General features: G+C 43.3%; 1 protein-coding gene across 3 annotated transcripts in view; it reads left to right on the top strand.

The window, feature by feature from the left end:
- Window positions 1–21,830, top strand: part of ACACB (acetyl-CoA carboxylase beta) — a 251,264-nt gene that overhangs the window by 166,778 nt on the left and 62,656 nt on the right. For all 3 annotated transcript variants that reach the window (XM_075830496.1, XM_075830503.1, XM_075830512.1), the window contains 6 exons: window positions 3,070–3,216; window positions 3,327–3,515; window positions 5,218–5,318; window positions 6,122–6,210; window positions 13,773–13,897; window positions 17,182–17,295. In XM_075830496.1, coding sequence (XP_075686611.1) covers window positions 3,070–3,216; window positions 3,327–3,515; window positions 5,218–5,318; window positions 6,122–6,210; window positions 13,773–13,897; window positions 17,182–17,295 — 765 coding nt within the window. The remainder of the gene's footprint in view (window positions 1–3,069; window positions 3,217–3,326; window positions 3,516–5,217; window positions 5,319–6,121; window positions 6,211–13,772; window positions 13,898–17,181; window positions 17,296–21,830) is intronic.

The raw sequence follows: 21,830 nt of genomic DNA on the forward strand, positions 1-21,830 counted from the left end.
TAACCTAGGTAACCTAGTTTTCCTATTCTGCTCAGTTAGATCTTATGTATCCTTTTCCAGAAGACATCTCAAGTGCTAAATCACCAGCGATGGACTGTCTTTTCTTTCACCTGGCCAAGACCATGCCAGGCGCATTCTCATGGGGACGCATCCTTGTTCCGCTATTCTTTTGGGCTGCCACATAGAGTCCCTCTCTAGGTCCTCCTTTTGAAGCTACTAGCTCGTCCTTGAGACCGATTTTCGCTACTTCCTGGGTCAGCAGAGCCTCCACTGAATGGGTTCGCCAACTTCGCCTCGGTATTCTCTCTGGAGCACCCACTGAAGAATTAGTAGACCTCTTTCATCAGCTGTCTAGTGCAACAAAATATCTTTGCAAAGCCTCCATGGATGCAGGACGCCTTATTTCCCACACCTTTGCTTCCATTGTTGCTATCCGCAGAACTGCCTGGGTTAAATCCTGTACTGCCGACACTGCTTCAAAGCGGTTCTTGACTGCTCTTTTCAGGACCTGCCTTGGTTAGGTAATTTCAGAAGTCGAAGGTGGAAAGAGCTCACACCTGCCTCAGACCATAGTCCATCGTGCAACAACCTCTAGGAAACCGCGACCCTGTTTTCGTGCTTTCGCATATTTCTCATCCTGCGAGCATCCAGGCAACTGTCTCACCTTGACTCCAAGAACAAGCCCTCCTTCAAGCCCCGTCCCTCTTGGATACCCCACCCTCAAGCTGCAAAGCCCAGAGCGGATGAAGCCAGCTTGGCCTGAAGGGGCTCCACCACTCAAGTCTAGGGTGGGTTGCAGACTTCTGTGCTTCACGGATGTCTGGCTGTGGGAAGTCGTATCTTCTGGGTACAAAACAGCGTTTGTAAGCCTACCACCGATTCTTCCAGTCCACACCTCCTCAGTCGCCTACCGGGGCAGCTGCATTTTTTAGGCAAGTGACTCACTCCTCCATTAAAGAGAAATTATACCTGTCCCTCACGATCAGGAATATTGAGGTTTGTACTGCAATTTTGTTGTTTCCAAAATGGACAGGTCGATCCGCCCTATCCTGGCCAACGTTAAAGATAGTCATTTCCGCATGAAGTCCCTCCGCTCAGTCATCATTTCAATGGATCTGGGAAATTTTCTCTCTTCGGAGGACATAAAGGGCGTGTACCTCCACATCCTTATTTTGCCCGTCCCATCAGCGCTTTCTGCTCTTTGCCGTTTCCCTTGACATTATCAGTGTGTGACACTCACGTTCGGCCTTTCAACTGCCCCATGGGTCTTCACCAAAATCCTCTTGGTGGTAATACTGCTTTTTCGCTCCGGGGGGGTTTCAGTTGTCCCTTACCGTAACAACATTCTGATCAATTCTCCTTCTAGGGCGGACAACCCAGCTAGTCTCTAGATCACTTTGGATACAATGACCCAATTTATTTCGATAGTCAGCCACTCCAAGTCCTGCCTGACTCCTTGTCGGAGGGTTATTTTTTTGGGTATGATGTACAACAACCAGTTGGCACGGGTGTTTCTTCCTCCAGAGAAGTTGATCTGCTCAGAGTAAGGACTCTGTGGAGGGGTGCTTCCGACTCTCCTTGCTTCTGCATGAGACTCCGGCACCATGGTGGCTTAGATTGAGGCCATTCCGTTTGCTCAGTTTCACACTTGTCCACTTCTTCAAAGGGCAATTGTTTCCCGGTGGAACTACTCTCCAGATTCATTGGACCTGCAAATTCAACTTCCCCTGTCTGTACGACGGTCTCATAGTTGTATGAGACTTTGTTTTTTGCAGGACGAGTTGTACTTTATGTAGGTACCATTTGTTGGTACAAATACATTTATCGTTTAAATTTTATATACATTTTTATTTTGGTGAAAATGCAGAAAAAAAGTAGTTCCGCTGCAGTTTTAATATTTTTTTTTGTTCAGGTTGTTACGGTCGTGGCGATACCAAATATGTATTATTTCATGTTTTGGGGTTTATATTTTAAAACGTTTATTTATTGTAAAAAAAAATGTGTATTTCTGTGTATTTTTTTTTTTTTTTAAATCCCATAAAGGGATTTTTCATTTAGATTTTTTAACTGTACAGTACTGGCATAGATCTATATGCCAGTACATTAGCCTGTGTACTGATTGTACACAGGCAGTGGTTAGGGCATACCTTAGTATGCCCTAACAACAGGAAATATGGTCAGACAGCCCTGGGTTCCTGCAATGGACCCTGGGCTGTCTGGCCATACAAGTTATGGGCTTTGATCGCGTCACAGGGATTTTCTGTGACGCGATCAAAGGGCAGTCCCCCCTCCTTATTTACTTTGAACGCCGCGATCAGCTTTGATCACGGCATTCCAGGGGTTAATGGCGGAGAGAAGAAGTTCTTTCCGCCATTAGAGCGTGGCTGTGTATTACAGCCGTTGCCCCGCTCCCGATCGCGCGTGGACACGGCTGTTACACAGGACAAGAATGCTCGTCCTATTGCGCAAAGTACCCGCCGCTCAGGACAACCCCCCCAATCGATAACTTCCAGTTGCCAATTTATTCATACATTTCTAGGAGGAATAACAGAGGAACAGTACATAGAGTTCTAAAAAAATATGATCCAGAGTTGTTATCTCTTGGGGAATACAAGTATTTACCAAAACAGACATGTCAGGAGAGGTGACAGGTCCTCTTTAAGGCTGCTCCTTTCTCACACTCCACTGGAAAGTCCTGTCCACATAGTCTCTGTGGTTGAGAAGAAACCGTTTCAGAACCTCACGGCTCAAGGCCCGTGGTCTTCCCATCAACCTTGCTAGAATCCTGTCTTCCCATCAACCTCCTGGAATTGAGGACGATCTTTCTGTTTCTTCAACATCAGACGGCACTTCTTTTTTTTCTTTGTGTCATGCCTCCTAGTGACAACAGAAATATACTCATGGTCTGTGTCCCCCATTGGACTGGATGCGAAAACTACTTTAGTGAGTACTCAAAAAATCCCCTTTTTGTGAAATTACTTGTTGTCTTGATACAGATAAGACTATACATCATTTTAATTTCTGTTCTTTATGGTGTGCTTCTTGTTTCTCATTTTGCTCGGTATTTAGGCAGAACTGTTCACTGGAGACCTCCTACCTCAGCAGACCCTGCCCATCATTGGAGAGAAGCTTCATCAGGTGTTCCACAATGTGCTTGAAAATCTGATCAATGTGATGAATGGATACTGTTTGCCAGATCCATACTTCACTACCAAAGTTAGTCTTTCATTTTACTTAATGAGGCATGAATCCTGAATATAAATGCAATCTGCACGCCATCCTATGCTTCTGATGACTAAACTGTTTATTTAATCATGTACTTTTAGGTAAAAGAATGGGTGTACAAGTTGATGAAGACACTGCGGGATCCTTCTCTTCCTCTTCTAGAGCTGCAGGAGATTATGACCAGTGTATCTACTAGGATACCACCAACTGTAGAAAAATCTATACGTAAAGTCATGGCTCAGTATGCCAGCAATATCACATCAGTCTTGTGCCAGTTCCCTAGCCAACAGGTATGAATGGACTTGCGTTTACTTGTATCATCTGCTAGGCCACAGTACAGTATTCCCCTTGTCAAAGAGGGGTGTCCTGACATAGTCTGAAAATGTGAATACTGATTGGACAGTGTGAGACTGTAGGGACACACCGCAACTGGCAACTCAAAGTTGTCAACTTATTCATAAATGTGTAGCAGAAATAACACAACGCCAAGTTCTAAGAAAAGATGCTCCAGAATCATTGTTTACTAAAACAAACATGTCATAAGACCCATTTTATAAATGGGGTACATTCTACCATGTACATGGATTCTACTCTCTTTAAAGGGAATGTGTCGCTAGAAATTATTTTCTTTCAGTTTAACAGTTCGTATATAAATGATTACACATTGTTTTAATTTTTTGGGTTTTTTCACAAGTCAGGAAATATTATAAATAAATTCTAATAACATTTCCATGTGCTGGTCACTAGAGGGAGCAATTCCCAAAATTGCAGCATTGGCAATGTGGTAAAGCAACCTCATTGCTTTATGCTGCAAATTTGGAGTAGACACACTCGCTCTAGTGTCCTCACACAATCCCCCTCCTTTATCCTGGCTAGTGCCAGGAGAAAGGAGGGGGTTGAATGTTCAAACCTCCTACTCTGTGTGCCGCCATTTTCTGAGCGAATGCACAGTGTAGGAGGATTAGATACAGTGGTAATCAGACAGTATAACACTAACATACACACACATCACATACACAAACATAACTTACCTGCTCCTGCCGCCTCCGCTTCTAGTCCTTGCGCCTGCGCTGCCTTGAACATATGGCCGGAAGCCGAGACCGGAAGTCGTCATCTTACTGTCCGGCCGCGGCTTCCGGTCCACATGAAAATGGCGCCGGATGTCGCTCTACCAAAGACCTTCCTGTTGGTCTGTGTGGGAGCGGCGCATGCCACTCGCATTCTCTATGGGGATGTATGTGCCGTATTCCATCTCTGTATCGTTAATCGACACATATAGAGATGAAAAAAAAAATGGCAGCCCCGTAGAGAAGTAAAAGAAAGAAAAAAGTACAACACAAATAAATAAAATTTATTTTAATGACATACTAAAAGCAATATTATATATAAAAAAATAATAATTTTGTGAAACCTTCCCTTTAATGATCTTGGCCACACATACTGCACAGATATTATAAATATCTTTTTTTATTATATGAGCAGAGTCAGTATAGGCTTCAAGAGTCAGATTACCCAAGTGCATTAAATGATAATTTATATGACATTCAGTAAAAACTTACTAAGGGCCTGTTCACATCACCGTTGCCCTTCCGCTGAGGGCTTCCGTCGGAGGTTTCCGTCGGGTTAACCCCTCAACGGAGAGGCAAACGGAAACCTAAACTTCCATTTCCCTCACTATTGAGATCAATGGTGACGGAAACCTAGCTAATGGTTTCCATCTGTCACCGTTGTGACAGGGTTCCGTTGTTCTTGACGGAACCAATAGCACAGTCGACTGCCTTTCTGCTGAGGGGTTAACCCGACGGAAACCTCAAGCGGAACACAGATGGTGATGTGAACAGGCCCTTAGTGATGACTTCACTAAGCAGATGCAGTGACATTCATGTATGTGCAGTCCTTGCAGACGTTCTCTAGTGATCTGGAAGTGATGATTAACGCTAAAGTTTATGTACTTTTATCTGACTATTGGGGTTATTTTTGCTGTCTTTTTAGATTGCCAATATCCTGGATAGCTATGCAGCAACTCTTCAGAGGAAAGCTGACAGGGAGGTGTTTTTTATGAACACTCAGAGTATTGTGCAGCTTGTGCAAAGGTAAATTAACTATGATGATATCTAAAATTTTCCAGTGTGGCATTTCTAAATGCAGCCAAATAAATACAAAACCAGGCCTATGCATGGAAAGCCGCATTTGTGTTAAATATATAAGTTCACACTTATATCATATTTTATTTAGATGATCAGAATCTGTTCAGAAAAACTGTAAATTCTTATGGGATAGGCAGCTGGCAGTCCCTATTGAATTAAGCTCATGCTGCTCTAACAGTATAAAACATTTACCTTAATTTAACAGGATTTTCCAGGACTTTGATATAGATGACCTATTCTTACGATAGGTCATCAATATCAGATTGTTGGGGGTCTGACTCCCGACACCCCCACCGTTGAGCTGATTGAAGTATCCGCTCCGGTGCGCTGTGACCTCCTCATTGCTTACCAGGCACACCTCCGTACACTCGGTAGAGTCTGTATCTGGTACAGCAGCTCAGTCCCATTCAAGTAAATGGGACTGAGCTGCAGTACCAGGCACAGCCAACACTGAATGCATGGAGCTGTGCTTGGTAAGCAGTTAAGAGGCCACAGCGCTCACTGGAGCGCCGCAGCCCCTTCAATCAGCTTATCTGTGGGGGTGCCGGGGGTCAGACCTCCACCAATCTGATATTGATGACCCATCCTAAGTATAGGTCATCAATATCGAAATCCCAGAAAACCCTTTTGAAACTTCTGAAACTGTTATTAGGTTGCCCCGCATCCAGTCTAATCTTCCATAAAACCACTGTAATGTTCAATACTTGATCGCTATGTTTAGCACAATAAACTTTTTTTTCTCTTAACAGATATCGTAGTGGAATTCGTGGCTATATGAAGTCAGTAGTGCTTGACTTGCTCAGAAGATACCTACAGGTTGAAACACAATTCCAACAGGGTGAGAAGTGCATTTTCCTCATTGGCTCTACATTAAAAAAGTTTATTATTTTTTCCTAGATATAATCTAATTAAGTTGATAATGATAAGTTTCTCTACTCAGTACCAGCCCAGAGTTATAGTATGTCCTAAAGCTGATTCTCAGTTTTCTCCAAAATTACGAAAGTGATTGAGATACTATCTCTCAGCAATCCTTGCTGGTTTACTGTCTGTAAAAAGCTTGATCTGCTGATTTCTTCTTCAAATAAACATTAGTTTATTAACCGATCTTTCCAATATTTGCTTTATTTGCCAACAAGTATTTAACCCCTAGCCGCACCACGACGTACTATTGTGTCATGGTGGGGGAGTTGATGTTTGGAGCGTGCGAAGCGGGTGTCCGCTGTGTATTACAGCGGACACCCGGGAGTAATGGCCATGAACAGTGATTGCGCAGTTCCAGGCCAATTAACTCCTTAGATGCTGTGATCAATCTCGATCGTAGCATCTAAGATGTTAAAAAGAGGGGGTCGTCCCCTCTGACAGCTCACCTCCCCTTTGCAAAGCGATGGGGGGGTGCCGATGGTTGTCATGGCAGCCCAGGGGCCTAATCAAGGCCCCCAGGGCTACCTTCTTCATCTCCTGTAGAAATGACAATATACTGCAATACATTAGTATTGCATTGTATTGTACCAGCGATCGCCGGTTTAAGTCCCATAGGGGGACTAATAAAATGTGTAAAAAAAAGTTTGATAAAGTCTTAGTAGTGTAAAAAAAAAAAAAAAGTTCTATATATATATATTAAAAGTTTTAAAAAAAACCTCTTCCCATTTTCCCTCTAAAGTAATGTAAAAAATAAACAAAATTAGTATCGCCGCATCCGTAAAAGTCTGAACTATTACAAATGAACACCGTAAAAATTAAACCGCCAGAATGGCTGTTTTTTGGTCACTTCATATCCCACAAAAATGTTTTAAAATAGTGATCAAAAAGTCTCATGTAGCCCAAAATGGTACCAATAGAAACTACAACTCGCCCCGCAAAAAATAAACCCTTATACCGCTCAATCACCGGAAAAATAAAAAAGTTATGACTCACAAATTTTATTTTTAACATTTACCGGATTTTTCGGACTATGAGACGCACCTGACTATAAGACTATTTAGACAACAGAAAATTAATATTTTACTACTTTTACAAAGAAAAAACTATTGGTTAAAAAAAAATATTTGTTAGTATAACTTTTATATTTTTTCATCGTTTGAGCAGTGTGAGGGCTTATTTTTTGCGGGACAAGCTGTCGTTTTTATTAGCACCATTTTTTGGTGCATACGATTTTTTTATCACTTTTTATTTCATTCTTTTCAGCGCTATGGTTTCGGAAACAGCGTAGCTCTTGGTGCTATGCTCTTTCCATAACTCCCATTCACTTCTATGGGAGTTACGGAAACAGTGTAGCTCAGCGAGCACTCGGCTGTTTCCGTAACTCCCGACCACCTAATTAGGAAGTGGCCGGGAGACTGCGGAGCCGAGTAAGATAGAATGGGGTTTAGGGGGCCCCGTTCTAGAGATAGATGCAGGTCCCAGGGGTGGGACCCGCATCTATCTAAAATTTATGACATATCCTGTGGATATGTCATACATTTTCTTCATGGGAAGACCCCTATAAATGCAGCGGTAGCTATTGACCGTAGCATTTAACTAGTTAAACGGCCAGGAACAGCGCCATCGCTGTTCCTGCCCGTTAGAGCAGCGTGTCAGCTGTAAAATACAGCTGACACCTGCAGTATATGGAGCGGGCTCAGCACGTGAACCCGCTGCAAACCTCATCCCCTCCCCACTCCATCATGTGCCGGCACATCATAGGTCAGAAAGGAGTTAAGTAAGAAGCGGTCAGGGGTCCCTTGACTGGCGACTATAATATATCGCAGTGACTTTTTATTCTCGCTAAAAACTGCATCTTATAGTTTAAAAAATACAGTAGTTTATTGCTTGTAAAAGTAGTAAAACAAAAAAAACTACATAAATTTGGTATCGCCGGAAGAATAAAGGTAACATGACATTTTTACCGTACCGTCAAAACAAAACCCCTCAAAAGATTGAGGAATCACAGGTTTTTTCCTATTCCACTCCACAACACGATAAATAGTGCCGTGAAAAACTACAACTCGTCCTGCAAAAAACAAGCTATCATATGGCTTTATCGACGGGGAAAAAAAAAAGTTATGCCTTTTGGAAGATGGGGAGGAAAAAATGAAAATCCGGAAAATGGCTGTGACGGGTAGGAGTTAATGTCTAATTCCACTTATACCTATATTTATACTTTTTTGATCTTGAGTTTATGTAGTTTCTAAAATATGTATGTAGATCTTCTCTACAGGAAAACGGTAAAACATGAACGTGCTTTTGCGGCCGCAATTCCCCCGAAAATCCACGGGAGAATTGCGGCCCCATTCATTCCTATGGGGCTATGCACACAACCGTGGTTTTCACGGTCCGTGCATGGCCCGGGAGCCTGGACCGCAGAAAGAACGGGCATGTCTTATTACGACTCATTGAAAATAATGTGCATGGCCTGCGATCTGCGGGCGACCATCCGCTGCTGGCCGACCCGAAAATCACGGCTCTAAACATGGCTACGGTGGTGTGCATGAGGCCTAATAGTTTTTACCCATTTCATTTCTTAATTCATCTTTTTATGTCATTTTGTAATCAATATTCAATGTATATATATATATATATATATATATATATATTTTTTTATTTTTGTATTTTTTTTTTAATCAGTTCGTTTATTCAACAAATAACAACAGCATTACAGGTTATCATACAATCTTAAATGCAATGAAGCTAGTACATAAAAGACCCAGTATGTATTACCAACATAACAAATACACCCATCCCCAACTCCCCCATCCCCTGACCCCCCGCAACCCCTCAGCCGTCCATCTTGCAAAAGGGTTCAATAGGTTATCCCCTGCTTCTACTTATTCCAGCCCATCTCCTCTCTCAATCCTCTCATGTGCATATCAGAGTCATACCAGCAGAGCCAAAAATTGCAAACCTCACAAGAGAATCCTTCCCATACCTACTATTGCCCTTCCCCTACCAGTCTCTGTATACCACCTCCACCCCTGCGGAGAAGCTGCATTGCCCATTACCACAGTATTTCTCTCTGGGACCTCAGTACACACATCAGTCCTTCTTGCCATGTTAATCTGAAAGAGACGAGCGGAGTGCCAGGAGTTCCGATGAGGCCGATCCAGAATGATCAATCCACCTAGCCCATTGTTTCTCGAATTTCTTAACACCCTTCCCGCCGCAGCCCTTTTTCAGATTTTTATTTTTGTTTTTTCCACCCCACCTTCCAAAAGCCATAACTTATTTATTTTTCCGTCTATATAGTCCTATAAGGGCTTGATTCTTGCGGGACGAGTTGTAGTTTTTCATAGCACCATTTATTTTGCCATATAATGTACTAGGAAACGGTAAAAAAATTATTTGTGGGGTAGAAAATGAAAAAAACAGCGATTCCTCAATGGTTTTTTGCGTGCCGTTTTTACGGAATTCACTGTGCAATTAAAACAACATGTTAACTTTATTCTGTGGGTCAATACAATTACGGCGATACCAAATATATATTGTTTTTTATATATTTTACTACTTTTACAAGTAAAAACCTAAGTGTAAAAAAGAAAATTTATTTTGTGTCGCCAAATTCCGAGAGCCATAACTTTTTTTATTTTTTTGTCGATTAAGTGGTATGAGGGCTTATTTTTTGCGGGATAAGCTGTCGTTTTTCATAATACCATTTTGCTATACATGCGACATTTTGATCAAAACTTTCCAGCAGAGTAGCCGGTAACTGAGGGGTAAGCTCCTCCACATATTCCTTAAAAACTTCTACCGGAAGGCCATCCGGCCCAGGAGCATTTTCGTTTGCTAGTATCCCTATGGCTTCTTGGAGTTCCTCTAGAGAAATAGGCTCCTCCAACATCGTTCTCTCCTCCCTTCCCAATCTGGGAAGACGAACCTCCCCTAGATACTCCTCTAACTGTTGAGGTGTGTACCCGGTTTTAGAATCGTATAAATCAGAATAAAACTTCTGAAATACTTGTAGTATCTTACCCGTATCGGTCTGTTGCCTACCCCATTCCCCCCTTATTGTATGTATATAATTATTCTCCCTCTGGGCCTGTGCGATTTTGGCTAACAACCTTCCTGTAGTTTCCCCTTCTTCATAATATTATTGTTTAAGAAACATCCTCTTGTTATCTGCCCTCTCCAACTGATGCTGTTTTAGCAACCTCTGTGCCTCCACCCAATTCCGCAAAGTATCTGGCAACATGCTGCCGTTCCGTCTCTGCCACACTCTCTAATAAAGTTTCCCCCAGCTGTCTAGACTTGGTTTTAACTGCAGTAATTTGTTGGACGAACACCCCCCTCAACCAGGCCTTCATTGCATCCCGCAGTATCTCCTGTGGCACTGTACCGAAAGTATTCTTTTATCAACTCTAAGACCTTTTTATTTTCTATCAGCTTCAACCAAAATGCATTAAATTTCACCACCCCTGACCACGCCCTGTCCTCCCCTCCGTCTCCACCCTTAGTAACATAGGAGAATGGTCCGACAAAGCTCTCTGTAAATACTCTATCTGTGCAATAAAGGGTACCGCTGTAGGCGAGCAGAATATCAAATCTATTCTGGAGAGACACTGATACGTGGAGGAAGCACAGGAGTACTGACACAGTCCTGGATGTTTATCTCTCCATATATCCCGTCAACCTATCTCGGTAATAATTCTCCCAAACACGGTTATCCCTCCACTCGTATTGCCATCCCCACTGTGAAATTTATCCGCTCCAGCATTCATCACTACTTTAAAATTCCTCATCAAAATTAGTGGCACCTACGGGAATCTAGACAGTTCTTCCACAACTTTTCTAATACACACACTGGAAAAGGGAGGAGGAATATACAGTACCACCAACACACATTACCAATTATATAAAGAGCAATGTACACCCACATACTGCCCCTCTCCATCAAGAAAGGAATAATGACAAATAAATTGTACCGCCCTATGTATGAGAAGACTCACCCCCCTGGAATAAGTGGTGTGATTGGAATGAAAACTATGTCCTATCCAGGCCCTGTGTATCAAGGACACTGAGTCTCTAGTCATATGCGTCTTCTGCAACCCAATCACCCGCGCATCCTGTTGCCTAATAAATTCAAAAACAGCATGACGTTTCCCGGATTCACGCAATCCCTGAACATTCCAGGACAAACAGTTAAAGGGATTGTCCGAGATTTAATGACTATGTGTTGATGCTTGTAATTTATAAATGTAAATACATTTGTAATATACTTACATTTTCCAAAGTGGCCCCGTTTCCAGATCCTGCCGTGGGGTACTTGACTAGTGAGGTCACTTTCTGCACTGGCTCTGGCCGCTTTGTTGATCTTTAATTTTTTGCCGGGTATACGACACGTCACTTGTGACGTGCCGTGTATGGGCTGTTCTGCTTCACAGCCCGTAACGCGCATGTGCTGTCACTGCTGTTCTCGCGGTCCCTGCTGTTCTCGAGATAACAACAGGGGCCGCGCATGCGCGTTACAACAGAATAAGCGGATATACACCACGTCACAAGTGACGAGTCGTATACCCGGAAAATAATTCAAGATCAACAAAGCGGCCAAAGCCAGTGCAGAGAGTGACATAAAATCTCGGACAACCCCTTTAAGTGACCCCATCAAACCTCAACATATACCAATACATCTTACCCAGCAACTTGAGTTGTGTAAATCGGACCGGCTGAGTCAAATCCCCCCCCCCCTCCCTCCCCATCCCCTGTAGTAAACCCAATAAACCTACCCCACTCAAAGGGTCAGGGTAACAGATAGTGTCTTAACCCATGTCGGCGAGCATCAGCAGGCAATTACTGCATACCTCATATACATTGATAACATACCAATTATATAAAAAACCATACTCATCTGACAGTTACTCCCACTGCCCTGTACGAATAATCCTCCATCCCTTCAACACATTATAAACAGATAATATCCAAAAAACCTCTCCCCCAGTTCTTGGTAATCACTTCATGTTGTTCTCCAAAGGATATCAGGAAGCTCAAAAAGAAAAAACAGCCAGAAGTTATTCATCAGTGCCAGTCTTTGCAAAAGTCTGAGACACCTGCCACAGTCCTGTATCGCCGGCCTCTTCGTCCAAGCCCTTTCACGCTGGGATCAGCGCCCTCTCTCCGCTTCTTCAGGTCTTAATCGACTTGCATTGCTGTCGAGCCATCTGACAGCCTCTCTAGGTGTCTCAAAAAATGAAGTAGTTCCCAAGGCTACCACCCTAAGTCTGGCTGGATACATCATGGAATACTGAACTTGCAATGCCCGAAGGCGTTTCTTTATATCCAAAAATTGCGATCTTTTCCATTGCACTTCCATTGAAAAATCAGGAAAGAAGGATACTCTCACCCCATTGAAGGAAATATCTTGACGTTCTCTTGCTTTCCTCAAAATCTTATCTCTCTACTTGTAGTGTAGGATCTTTATGAGGACGGGTCTCGGCGATCGCTCCGGCGGACCAGGTCTGGTCGGCACCCTGTGAGCTCTCTCCACTGCAAATAGAGGAGTCAGTTCCTCTCTGCCAAACGTATCAATCAGCCATTTTTAGAAAAAATCATCAGGGTTTGTGCCCTCCACTTTTTCCAGCACCCCCACGAGGTGGACATTGTTACGTCGCAGCCGATTTTCCATACAGTCTGCCTTTGCTTGTAATGCAGCCACAGCCTCAGAATGTGATTGTACATTAAACCGTATGGCAGGAATAGCATCCTCCATGTCTGACACTCCCCCCTCCAAAGCAGTGGAGCGCTCCGCCACTTTTTGCAGGTCATTTCTTAGCAACAAAATTTCCTCTTTCAAGCCTCCCATCTGGCAGGTTAGCGTAGTGAGGACCATGGAATTCTGCTTTAGTGCAGCCAAAATGTCCGTTGAGGAGGATTCCCTCGTCCTAGCACTCATCTTCCCGCCAGTACCCTGCTGACCCAGCGTGGTCCTGCTCACCTCCTCCTATTTACTCCTCGTGTCCTCCTCCAAGGCATAGTACCGCGATCCATATGAGGAGCCACCAGCAGCCTGTCCTCCAGCCGACTGCACTTGCAGTGCAGCCGCGCCTCCCACTCTAGGCGTACGTGCGAACCTCTCCAGCTTGTCTGCTGCATCCAGTCGGAGGCCTCTGTTCCGGCCGTCGTCCTCACCGGCGCCATCTTGGGAACAAGACCCTGGACTCGGCGGCTGTGTTTTTTGCTTCTTTGAGCGGGTCATCGTGGCAGGGCACTCCAGCACAACCGCCTCCAGAGTGAATCTGTGTTTGGCGTTGAAGTTTTCCCGGATTCAACAGGACAAATAGGTAATTCAGGATGGGCACAGCAGGAGCTCCAGTCCCGCACGTCTGCTCACATTCACAGCTAGGCCACGCCCGTCAATATTCAATGTATTTGTTTTTTTAATCACATAGTTTACAGAAAGTCTTACCATGTTTATTACTGTTGTCTTTACTCCAGCCCATTACGACAAATGCGTGATAAACTTGCGGGGACAGTACAAGCCAGATATGACGCCTGTGCTAGAGTGCATCTTCTCACATTCTCAGGTGGCCAAGAAGAATATCCTTGTAACGATGTTAATTGTGAGTATTACTATTTCTGGCTTGCCCGGACATCCTATAATGGGGGGTTTTTCAGTCAAAATGTTACGCGTAAGCCTCAAGTAAAATTGGGTGTAAGTATATTATTTTGCACTGAGCAGGACTTCAAGAGGCATGGCTGTGAAACACAGCCTGGGAAACCCTATTCAGTAAAATGTGCTTCTCTGGTTTAGCTGCACAAACCTAACAAATCCCTTTCGCTTGCAGTCTTAGAAACAAGGAATCCCCCTGATCAGGAAGATTTGTTGGTGAGGTTTATTGGTCTTTGCCAATTCTGGCTATGGAATTACTTTAAAGTGTTGAGACACTGTTTAAGCACATTGAAAAAAATAAATTAATTCTATATAGTCAGTTTAGGAGAACCACTTTCTATTAATTTGTTAGGCATAAAAACTTTTCATATACTAAAGTTGCATGCAATCTTTCATGTGTTTTTCACAATATGCATTTCCAACATCTTTTTTAAGACCGCACATAAGTCCACCTATATAAGGTTTCCTAATCTGTATTATTTCAGTAGTTGTTAACTTCAGAAGGTTCTCTCATAAATGCTTGTTTACTTTGTTTAGCATATAAGACATACAGGGGTGAAAAGAAGATTTTTGGGGCAGTTGCCCTCCTACCCCTTTTTCGGATGGTGATATTCCTTTTAGCAGTTGTCTTCAATATCCTGATTTTTGTTGAACCTCTGGTGTAAGATAAATTGTCTCCCAACTTGTTTCTTCCTGACCAAATGATTCCTCAGGGGAGATAGGTCATCAGTGCAGTTTCATCCAAGTTCGTGGGAAGCTGCATAAAGATCAATGTAGCTGTCTGGTAAAGAAAGTGCTTTTTGATAAAGGCATGCTTGCAGTGGCAAGAAATCGGTTAGGGGGAGGAGGGCAACTGCCCCAAAAATCTTCTTATCACCCCTGTATGTCTTATATGCTAAACAAAGTAAACAAGCATTTATGAGAGAACCTTCTGAAGTTAACTACTGAAATAATACAGATTAGGAAACCTTATATAGGTGGACTTATTTGCTGTCTTAAAAAAAATGTTGGAAATGCATATTGTGAAAAACACATGAAAGATTGCATGCAACTTTAGTATATGAAAAGTTTTTATGCGTATATATCGCAAATTACAAATGTTTTAACAAAATTCAGTAAAAGTTAGATAGCCACATTATTCATTTGTCGTCTTTAAGAGCAAATTAGTTTGATGTGCACTTTTTTGCTATACAGCTAATGTCAAACGCTTCCATTTTGATAATAAACTGGATACATTTGCTGTACTTTGTCTGTAATTTAGACTTCACTTTAGATTTTATTTACAAAAACCCCACTATAAAACACAAGTACCTCTCCTGGTGTGGAGGAGTTGCCAGCTGAGGTATTTAAGACTTATACTCAACCTTTACTCCCACGTCTACTTCAGGTTTATCAGTCAGCTTTGGAGGCGGGCCGGTTGCCAGACTCGATGAATGATGCCATTATTGTTGTGATACCTAAACCTGACAAGGATGTCCGGCTACCTGAGTCATACAGGCCTATCTCACTTCTGATAGTTGATGTTAAAATCCTTGCCAAAATTTTGGCAAATCGGCTTTCTAAAGTGGTTACAACAGTAGTGCATCAAGATCAAGCGGGCTTTATGCCCAACGTGTCAACAGCTGTGAATCTCCGCAGACAATTTGTTAATCTTCAGATGCCACAGGGCGAAGGGGAGGTCAGGGAGGTGGCTTCTTTAGATGTGGCAAAGGCCTTAGATAGCGTGGAGTGGAACTATCTGTGATCCACTCTGCAGTGTCTAGGCTTTGGTGAGGGATTTATCTCCTGGGTGAAACTACTATATGCAGGACCCGAGTTCGAGAGAATGGGCTACTCTCAGAACAGTCTACATCAGTGGGAAAACTAATTAGTCGTTTGACTGGCGGGAAACAGTTGTTTGTGGCTTTGGAATCTGGCCTGATAGGCGAGTTGAGGTCGGAGTTCCTTATGTTGGCTATGATATAGAAGGTATGGGACAAGGCTAAAACAATGGTGGGATACACTCCGTATTCCCCCATTTGGCGTAATACTTCTTATAAAGAATTTGATCAATTGGAGGGGTTTGATGACTGGCGGTGAAAAGGCCTCAGGGTCCTCCATCAACTGTTTTGTGATGGTGTGTTCTGTACGTTTGCAGATTTACAATTAGAATTTGACTTTGCTCAAACTAGTTTTTTTCAATACCTGCAACTACGACATGCTTACGAGCAGCAGAATAGAGTAATGCTGATGGCTCCAGCCCCACACAACTCCTTTTTTGACAGTTCTAGCACAGCCGGGAGCTACTTAGGTAATTATCTAGATTCCTCTCTTAAATCACAGCCCCTTATTCTCAAAGAGCAATGGGAGAGAGATCTGGGGCAGATTGATGGGAAGATTTGGCAGGACATCTTAGAATGCGTTCCCAACACGTCGCGCAGCGAAATATCGACTCTCACAGCTTTTTCTTATTCGTAAAGTGTATAGGACCCCGCTCCTCCTTTATAAGATGGGGTATAGGGGGATCTCTTGCTGTTATTGATGTGCGGTGGGTGAAGCGGACCTGCTGCATGTTATATGGCGCTGCCGGCGGATTAGGAGTTTTTGGAGAAGGGTGGTGGATCTTATCGGACAGTGCACCATTGATTTTGGACCCGATTGTATGTATTCTGGGATATACATCTGCTCTGCTTGTGACGGAGGGTCAGAGACTAGCGGTTCTGAGACACTTATATCAGGCTTGTAAAATAATAGCCACGCACTGGAAGGATACTGATCCCCCTAAAATAGAATTTAAATTTAGGGTTAATACTTTGTTACGAATGGAAAAATGTGTATAATATCAAACGCTTTGAAGATCTATGTTCCCCTTGGCTTGACACTCCGGGTCTTGCTCCAACTGTTCTAGTTATGGATGGAATCCTTACACATTACGTTCTACCGAGTGGTGGAAATAGGAGATCCCTCTAGTCTGTCGCTCCTTTTTATATTATGTATATGATGTGTTAATGTGTAGTTTAATCGAATCCATAACTTAACTTTGTATTTTTGCTGAAACTCTGTGTACTGCCTTACTATTTTGTCGGACATGTATTATCTTCACTATAGCTATGAAGGGATGCAATACTCATGGATTATGGAGGATTCTGCAATGTGTCTTCTATCTCTTCTACGCAAACTTTCACGTTGAGCAGTGGGTGGGATGAGGTGGGGAGGGGGGAGTAATTACTAATATATTCTTAATTGGCACTGCAGGATCAGCTTTGTGGTCGAGATCCTACAGTTACAGATGAACTAATGACTATTCTTAATGAATTGACTCAACTGAGTAAGACTGAGCACTCAAAGGTTGCATTAAGGGCTCGGCAGGTAAGATGTGGCATGAATTTCCTATCTTAGATGTAAACCTTATGGAGTTTTTACAGTGTTATTTTACGTACTTGTAATCACATCATCAAGAAGCAACTTTTGTATGCATATATTTAGAGCTGGTGTGTAATAATAGCAAATGGATCATGGAGGGTATTTGTACCGAATTCAAAATGTTGAACATGATGCTGACCACAACATCTAAGCTGTTAGACAGAGGGGGGCGCGATTGCAGAGTGCGGATGTGCAGTTATGGCAGCCTCGGAACCTAATGAAGGCCCTCAGTTATGTCATTTAGGTCTTCCTATTAAGAAACGGAAACAAAAAAATTGTTGGTCCGCTCACCATGCACTTAGAATGTTAATGACCCCACGCTGAAATCCAATTCGGTGCTCAGGACAGAAGATCTCTGTAATGACGGGGGTAGGGAAACAGACAAGTGAGCCCTAATCTACCCCCCACTCAGTCCCTGCCTACTTGCAACGACCCGCCCTAGGCGACGGGGTACAACTGGGCGACGGTCCCTACGCTCAATAAGTGCACGACAGACAAACAGACAAGGGTACACAGAAGCAAAGGGAAATGGGGCAGTTGCACACGGCAACACCATGAGCAACAAGAGTGGTGAACGAGCCGAGTCAAACCAGGAGTGTACGAGGTACCAAACGCAGAGCAGGAGAGTAGTCAGAAAGCCAGGGTCAATATGAAGCAGGGTCAAATAGTTCAGAAGCTGCAGCAGGGCCAGGAAACCAAACGAGAAGAATCACAAGCAAGGAGGAACAGGAAAGGCAGGTATAAATAGACAGAGGGCGGGAGCTAGCTCCGTTTGGCCAGGCTGTGATAGGCTCTCCCACTGCTAAGCCTGCCATCCTGAGTGGTGGAAGATGGAGTCAGTCTCACAGACATAGAAGCAGGTGCAGACTGATTACCTATGGGCGTTGACACAGAAGCTGTGCCTGGCAGATCCTTTACAATCTCTGCGTAGGTAGCAGGTGAGGTCATAAGTAACAGTGAAAAAATGTGCGTCGTCCAGTACTCGATCCAATAAAAATCAAAAGTTTATTTCATCTGTTTAAAACAAGATAAAACATTCCTAGGAAGGACGCTTACGCGTTTCGAACCAAAGGGTTCTTGGTCATAGCGTTGAAATAAACTTTTGATTTTTATTTGATCGAGTGCTGGATGACACACATTTTTTCACTGTTACTTATGTCCTCCTATTTAGCCCTGCCAGGAACTGGGCTTTAATAGGAGACGGCAAAAAGCACAATACACTGCAGTACATAAGTATTGTAGTGTATGGTGCAGTCGATTTAATGTTCAAGTTCCCTAGTGAAAAAATTGTTACGTTTTTAGGAATATTTAAAAAAATATATATTTAAAGCTCAAAGAAAACCTGTTTTTCTATTTTTCCCCTATAGTAATGTGAACAGTAAAAAAAAACATAATTGGTATTGCTGTGTTCATAAAAGTCTGAACTATTACAATATAACATTATCCCGCACGGTGAACACCGTAAATACTTAACCCAAAAAGCAATGGAGGAATTGCTGTTTTTATTACATTCCACCCCACAAAATTATTTATAAAAGCTTCCCAGTATATTTTATGGTACTTTAAATAATGCCATTATAAAATCTACAATTGTCCCTCAAAAAAATATCAATATTAATATATTGTTTCTTGTTTGTTACATTGTGGGACACAGAATCATTGGGGGACACAGCGCCATGGCACGTCCTAAAGCAATCCCAAGGGGTGGGAAAAAACAAGTTAAATGTACATCCTTACACACAGCTGCTTGCAACACACTGAAACCCAGATTGGCAATAGCAGAGGCCAAAGAATGAACTTGGTAAAACTTAGTGAAAGTGTGCTCAGAAGCCCAGGTAGCAGCCTTACAGACCTGATCAACTGAAGCTTGATGTCTGACCGTCCAGGAGGCACCAACGGCCCTCGTAGAATGTAGTTACTCGAATGGGAGAAGCTTTGCCTCTTGGACCATTTCCAATGTCACAGCCCGGATCCAACACACAATAGTGACCTTAGATGCTGCCAAACCCTTGTGTGGCCCTTCAAGAATAACTGAAAAAGAATCAGAGCGCCAAACCAACTCCCTCGCAGTCTGATAGATTCGGACAGCTCTTACAAAAATCCAAGCAGTATAAAGCCCTCGAATAGATTGGGAGGGACAAAAAGAGAGGAGAATAATATATACATTAATAGGGAACGTATAGACTACATTCGGTACAAAAAACCGGAACAGGTCAGAACACCTAATGCTTATAGATGACCAAAAAGGTGATTTGCAGGACATGGCTGCAGGTTTCCGAAACCCGCCTGATGGAGGGGATAGCCACCAGAAAAGCTACCTTCCAGGAATAGAGACGCAGTGAAATGGCTTTCAAAAGGTGTCAACTGAAGGGAAGAAGAAGAATCAATTTGTTCCAGAAAGTCCTGAGATTTGTCCCAGCGTGCAAGGATATGCATATGAAAGGTTGTTTCTGCCCAGCGCTCGCATGCAAAAAAAGATAGATAAAGCAGTGTCCTAGTGTAAAAAAGAGCCACATCAGTTCGAATGGAGGCAACTTTGTCCACCGGAAGAAAGACCCTTGCAGTCCTGGTGTTGAGTATCATTCCCAAAGACTCCATGTTCTGAATTGGGACCAATGAGGATTTTTTCTTGTTGATGATCCATCCGAATCTTCTTAAAGTGTCCAGAGAGATCTGGGGACTGTGAAGATTCTCCTTTCTGGAGGATGCCATCACCAATAAAGTTGTCCATGTAAGGGATGACCTGACTCCCTTCGTACAGAAAAGCGCCATTAGTGTCGCTAGGATTTTGATAAAGACCCGAGGAGACGTGGAAAGCCCAAAAAGGAGAGAAACAAATTGGAAATGTAGAGAACCCACCGCATGAAGGAAAAATTGGTGGGTCCTTGCGATGGGAATATGTAGTTATTGTCGATGGAAGAGAGGATTTCTCCCAGTTTCAGCGCTGTGTTGACCGACCGTAAGGATTCCATGCGAAATCTGTGAACGTTAACAAAGCGGTTCGACATCCTCAAGTTCAGGATTGAACGAAGAGATTCGTCGTCCTTGGGAACTGTAAGAAGATTCGAGAAGTACCCTTGAAATGGTTCCAGCTAAGGAACTGGGACAATAAACTTCCGTAGGAGAAGGGAACAAAGAGCCTGGGAAAAAACAAAAGATTGTTCTGGAGCACAACGCAAAGTAAAGGGAGAAAATCTTCTGGCATGAAACTAAAAGTTCTATTTTGTATCCCGTAGACACCACCTCTTCAACCCAGGCATGGTGCACATGAGCGACCCATGTCTCCTGAAATGATAGAAATCGTCCACAACTCATACATCTGCCATCCGTGAGGAGACTCCTTCATGCTGAAGGTATCTTGCTAAAGAAGGGCCTGGGCCGCAGCTGCCAAGACAATCTAGGAATTAAAGATGGCTGCCTGAAGTTGTTGGTTTGGTTCATTCTCCTGTCTAGTCTAAAAAAAAAATAATTATCTCCACGAGGAGACATTGGGAATGTAAACGGTGCAATCAGAGAGAAGGCGGTGTACAGGGAGGGCGGTTCTAATGGTAAAAGAGAACTCCTACCTCCTGTAGCCTCAGAAATAATCTCATCCAGATGTTTACCAAAAAGTCTGCCACCCACAAAGGGAAGGCCTTCTTGAACGCTTGAAGTACAAGCATTGAAATAGGCTGCCTCGAAATTAAACTTTGAATCATGGATAACCTGAGAAGCGAGTTTAGCTAACTCCAGCTGTGGCGCTCCTGCTAGGATGCCGCAATGCAGCTGCTTCTCCCGCACTGAGCCCGCCTTGACCAACCAGGCGGATGCAAAAGCCGGATGCAGACCAGGATCTGAAGCCGCAAAAACAGGTTTAGCTTGAAAATCCAACCTTTTGTCAAGAGTGTCGTTAAGAGAAGCCACCTCAGCCAGAGGAATAGCAGTGGTCCTCGATCCACAGAAGGAGACACAGACAACAATGATCCCAAATTCTCCTGAAAAGGAAACAAAGTATCTGCATGTTAAGGAAACAACAAGACGTCTGTCTGGTTGTTTCCACTCATTGGTTAATAATTTCTCAAATTCTCTATGGTTTGGGAAGCATAGCTTGTGGCGCCTCTAGAGCTGTAAGGGTGCTTCCTCCTTAGAAGGGTAGATGTTATCAAGGCTTCTCTTAGAGCAGGTATTAACGCCTGCATAGCAGCTAACAACTACGATGTTCTGAGTCTGAGTCAGAAGACACGTGAGGAAACAAACTGATCCACGGTGGAGGCAACATGATCATTGAAGACTGCAACGGGATCCCCCTGGAAAACGCTTGACAAGGAATGAGAACTGTCCAAGGCACCTCTATTCCTCTTAAGGGATCTACTGCGAAAGGTAGACTAAGTATTATCCAAAGAAAAGGAAGGAGGGCCCCTGAGCTCATCCAAAATCTGGAAAGGCAAATGCAGCAAAGACTGGGATAGTCTGGAAATGTCTTCTAGGGCCTAAGCAAAAGA

The sequence above is a fragment of the Rhinoderma darwinii genome, chromosome 1 (assembly GCF_050947455.1).
Source record: "Rhinoderma darwinii isolate aRhiDar2 chromosome 1, aRhiDar2.hap1, whole genome shotgun sequence".
NCBI classification, from domain to species: Eukaryota; Metazoa; Chordata; class Amphibia; order Anura; family Rhinodermatidae; genus Rhinoderma; species Rhinoderma darwinii.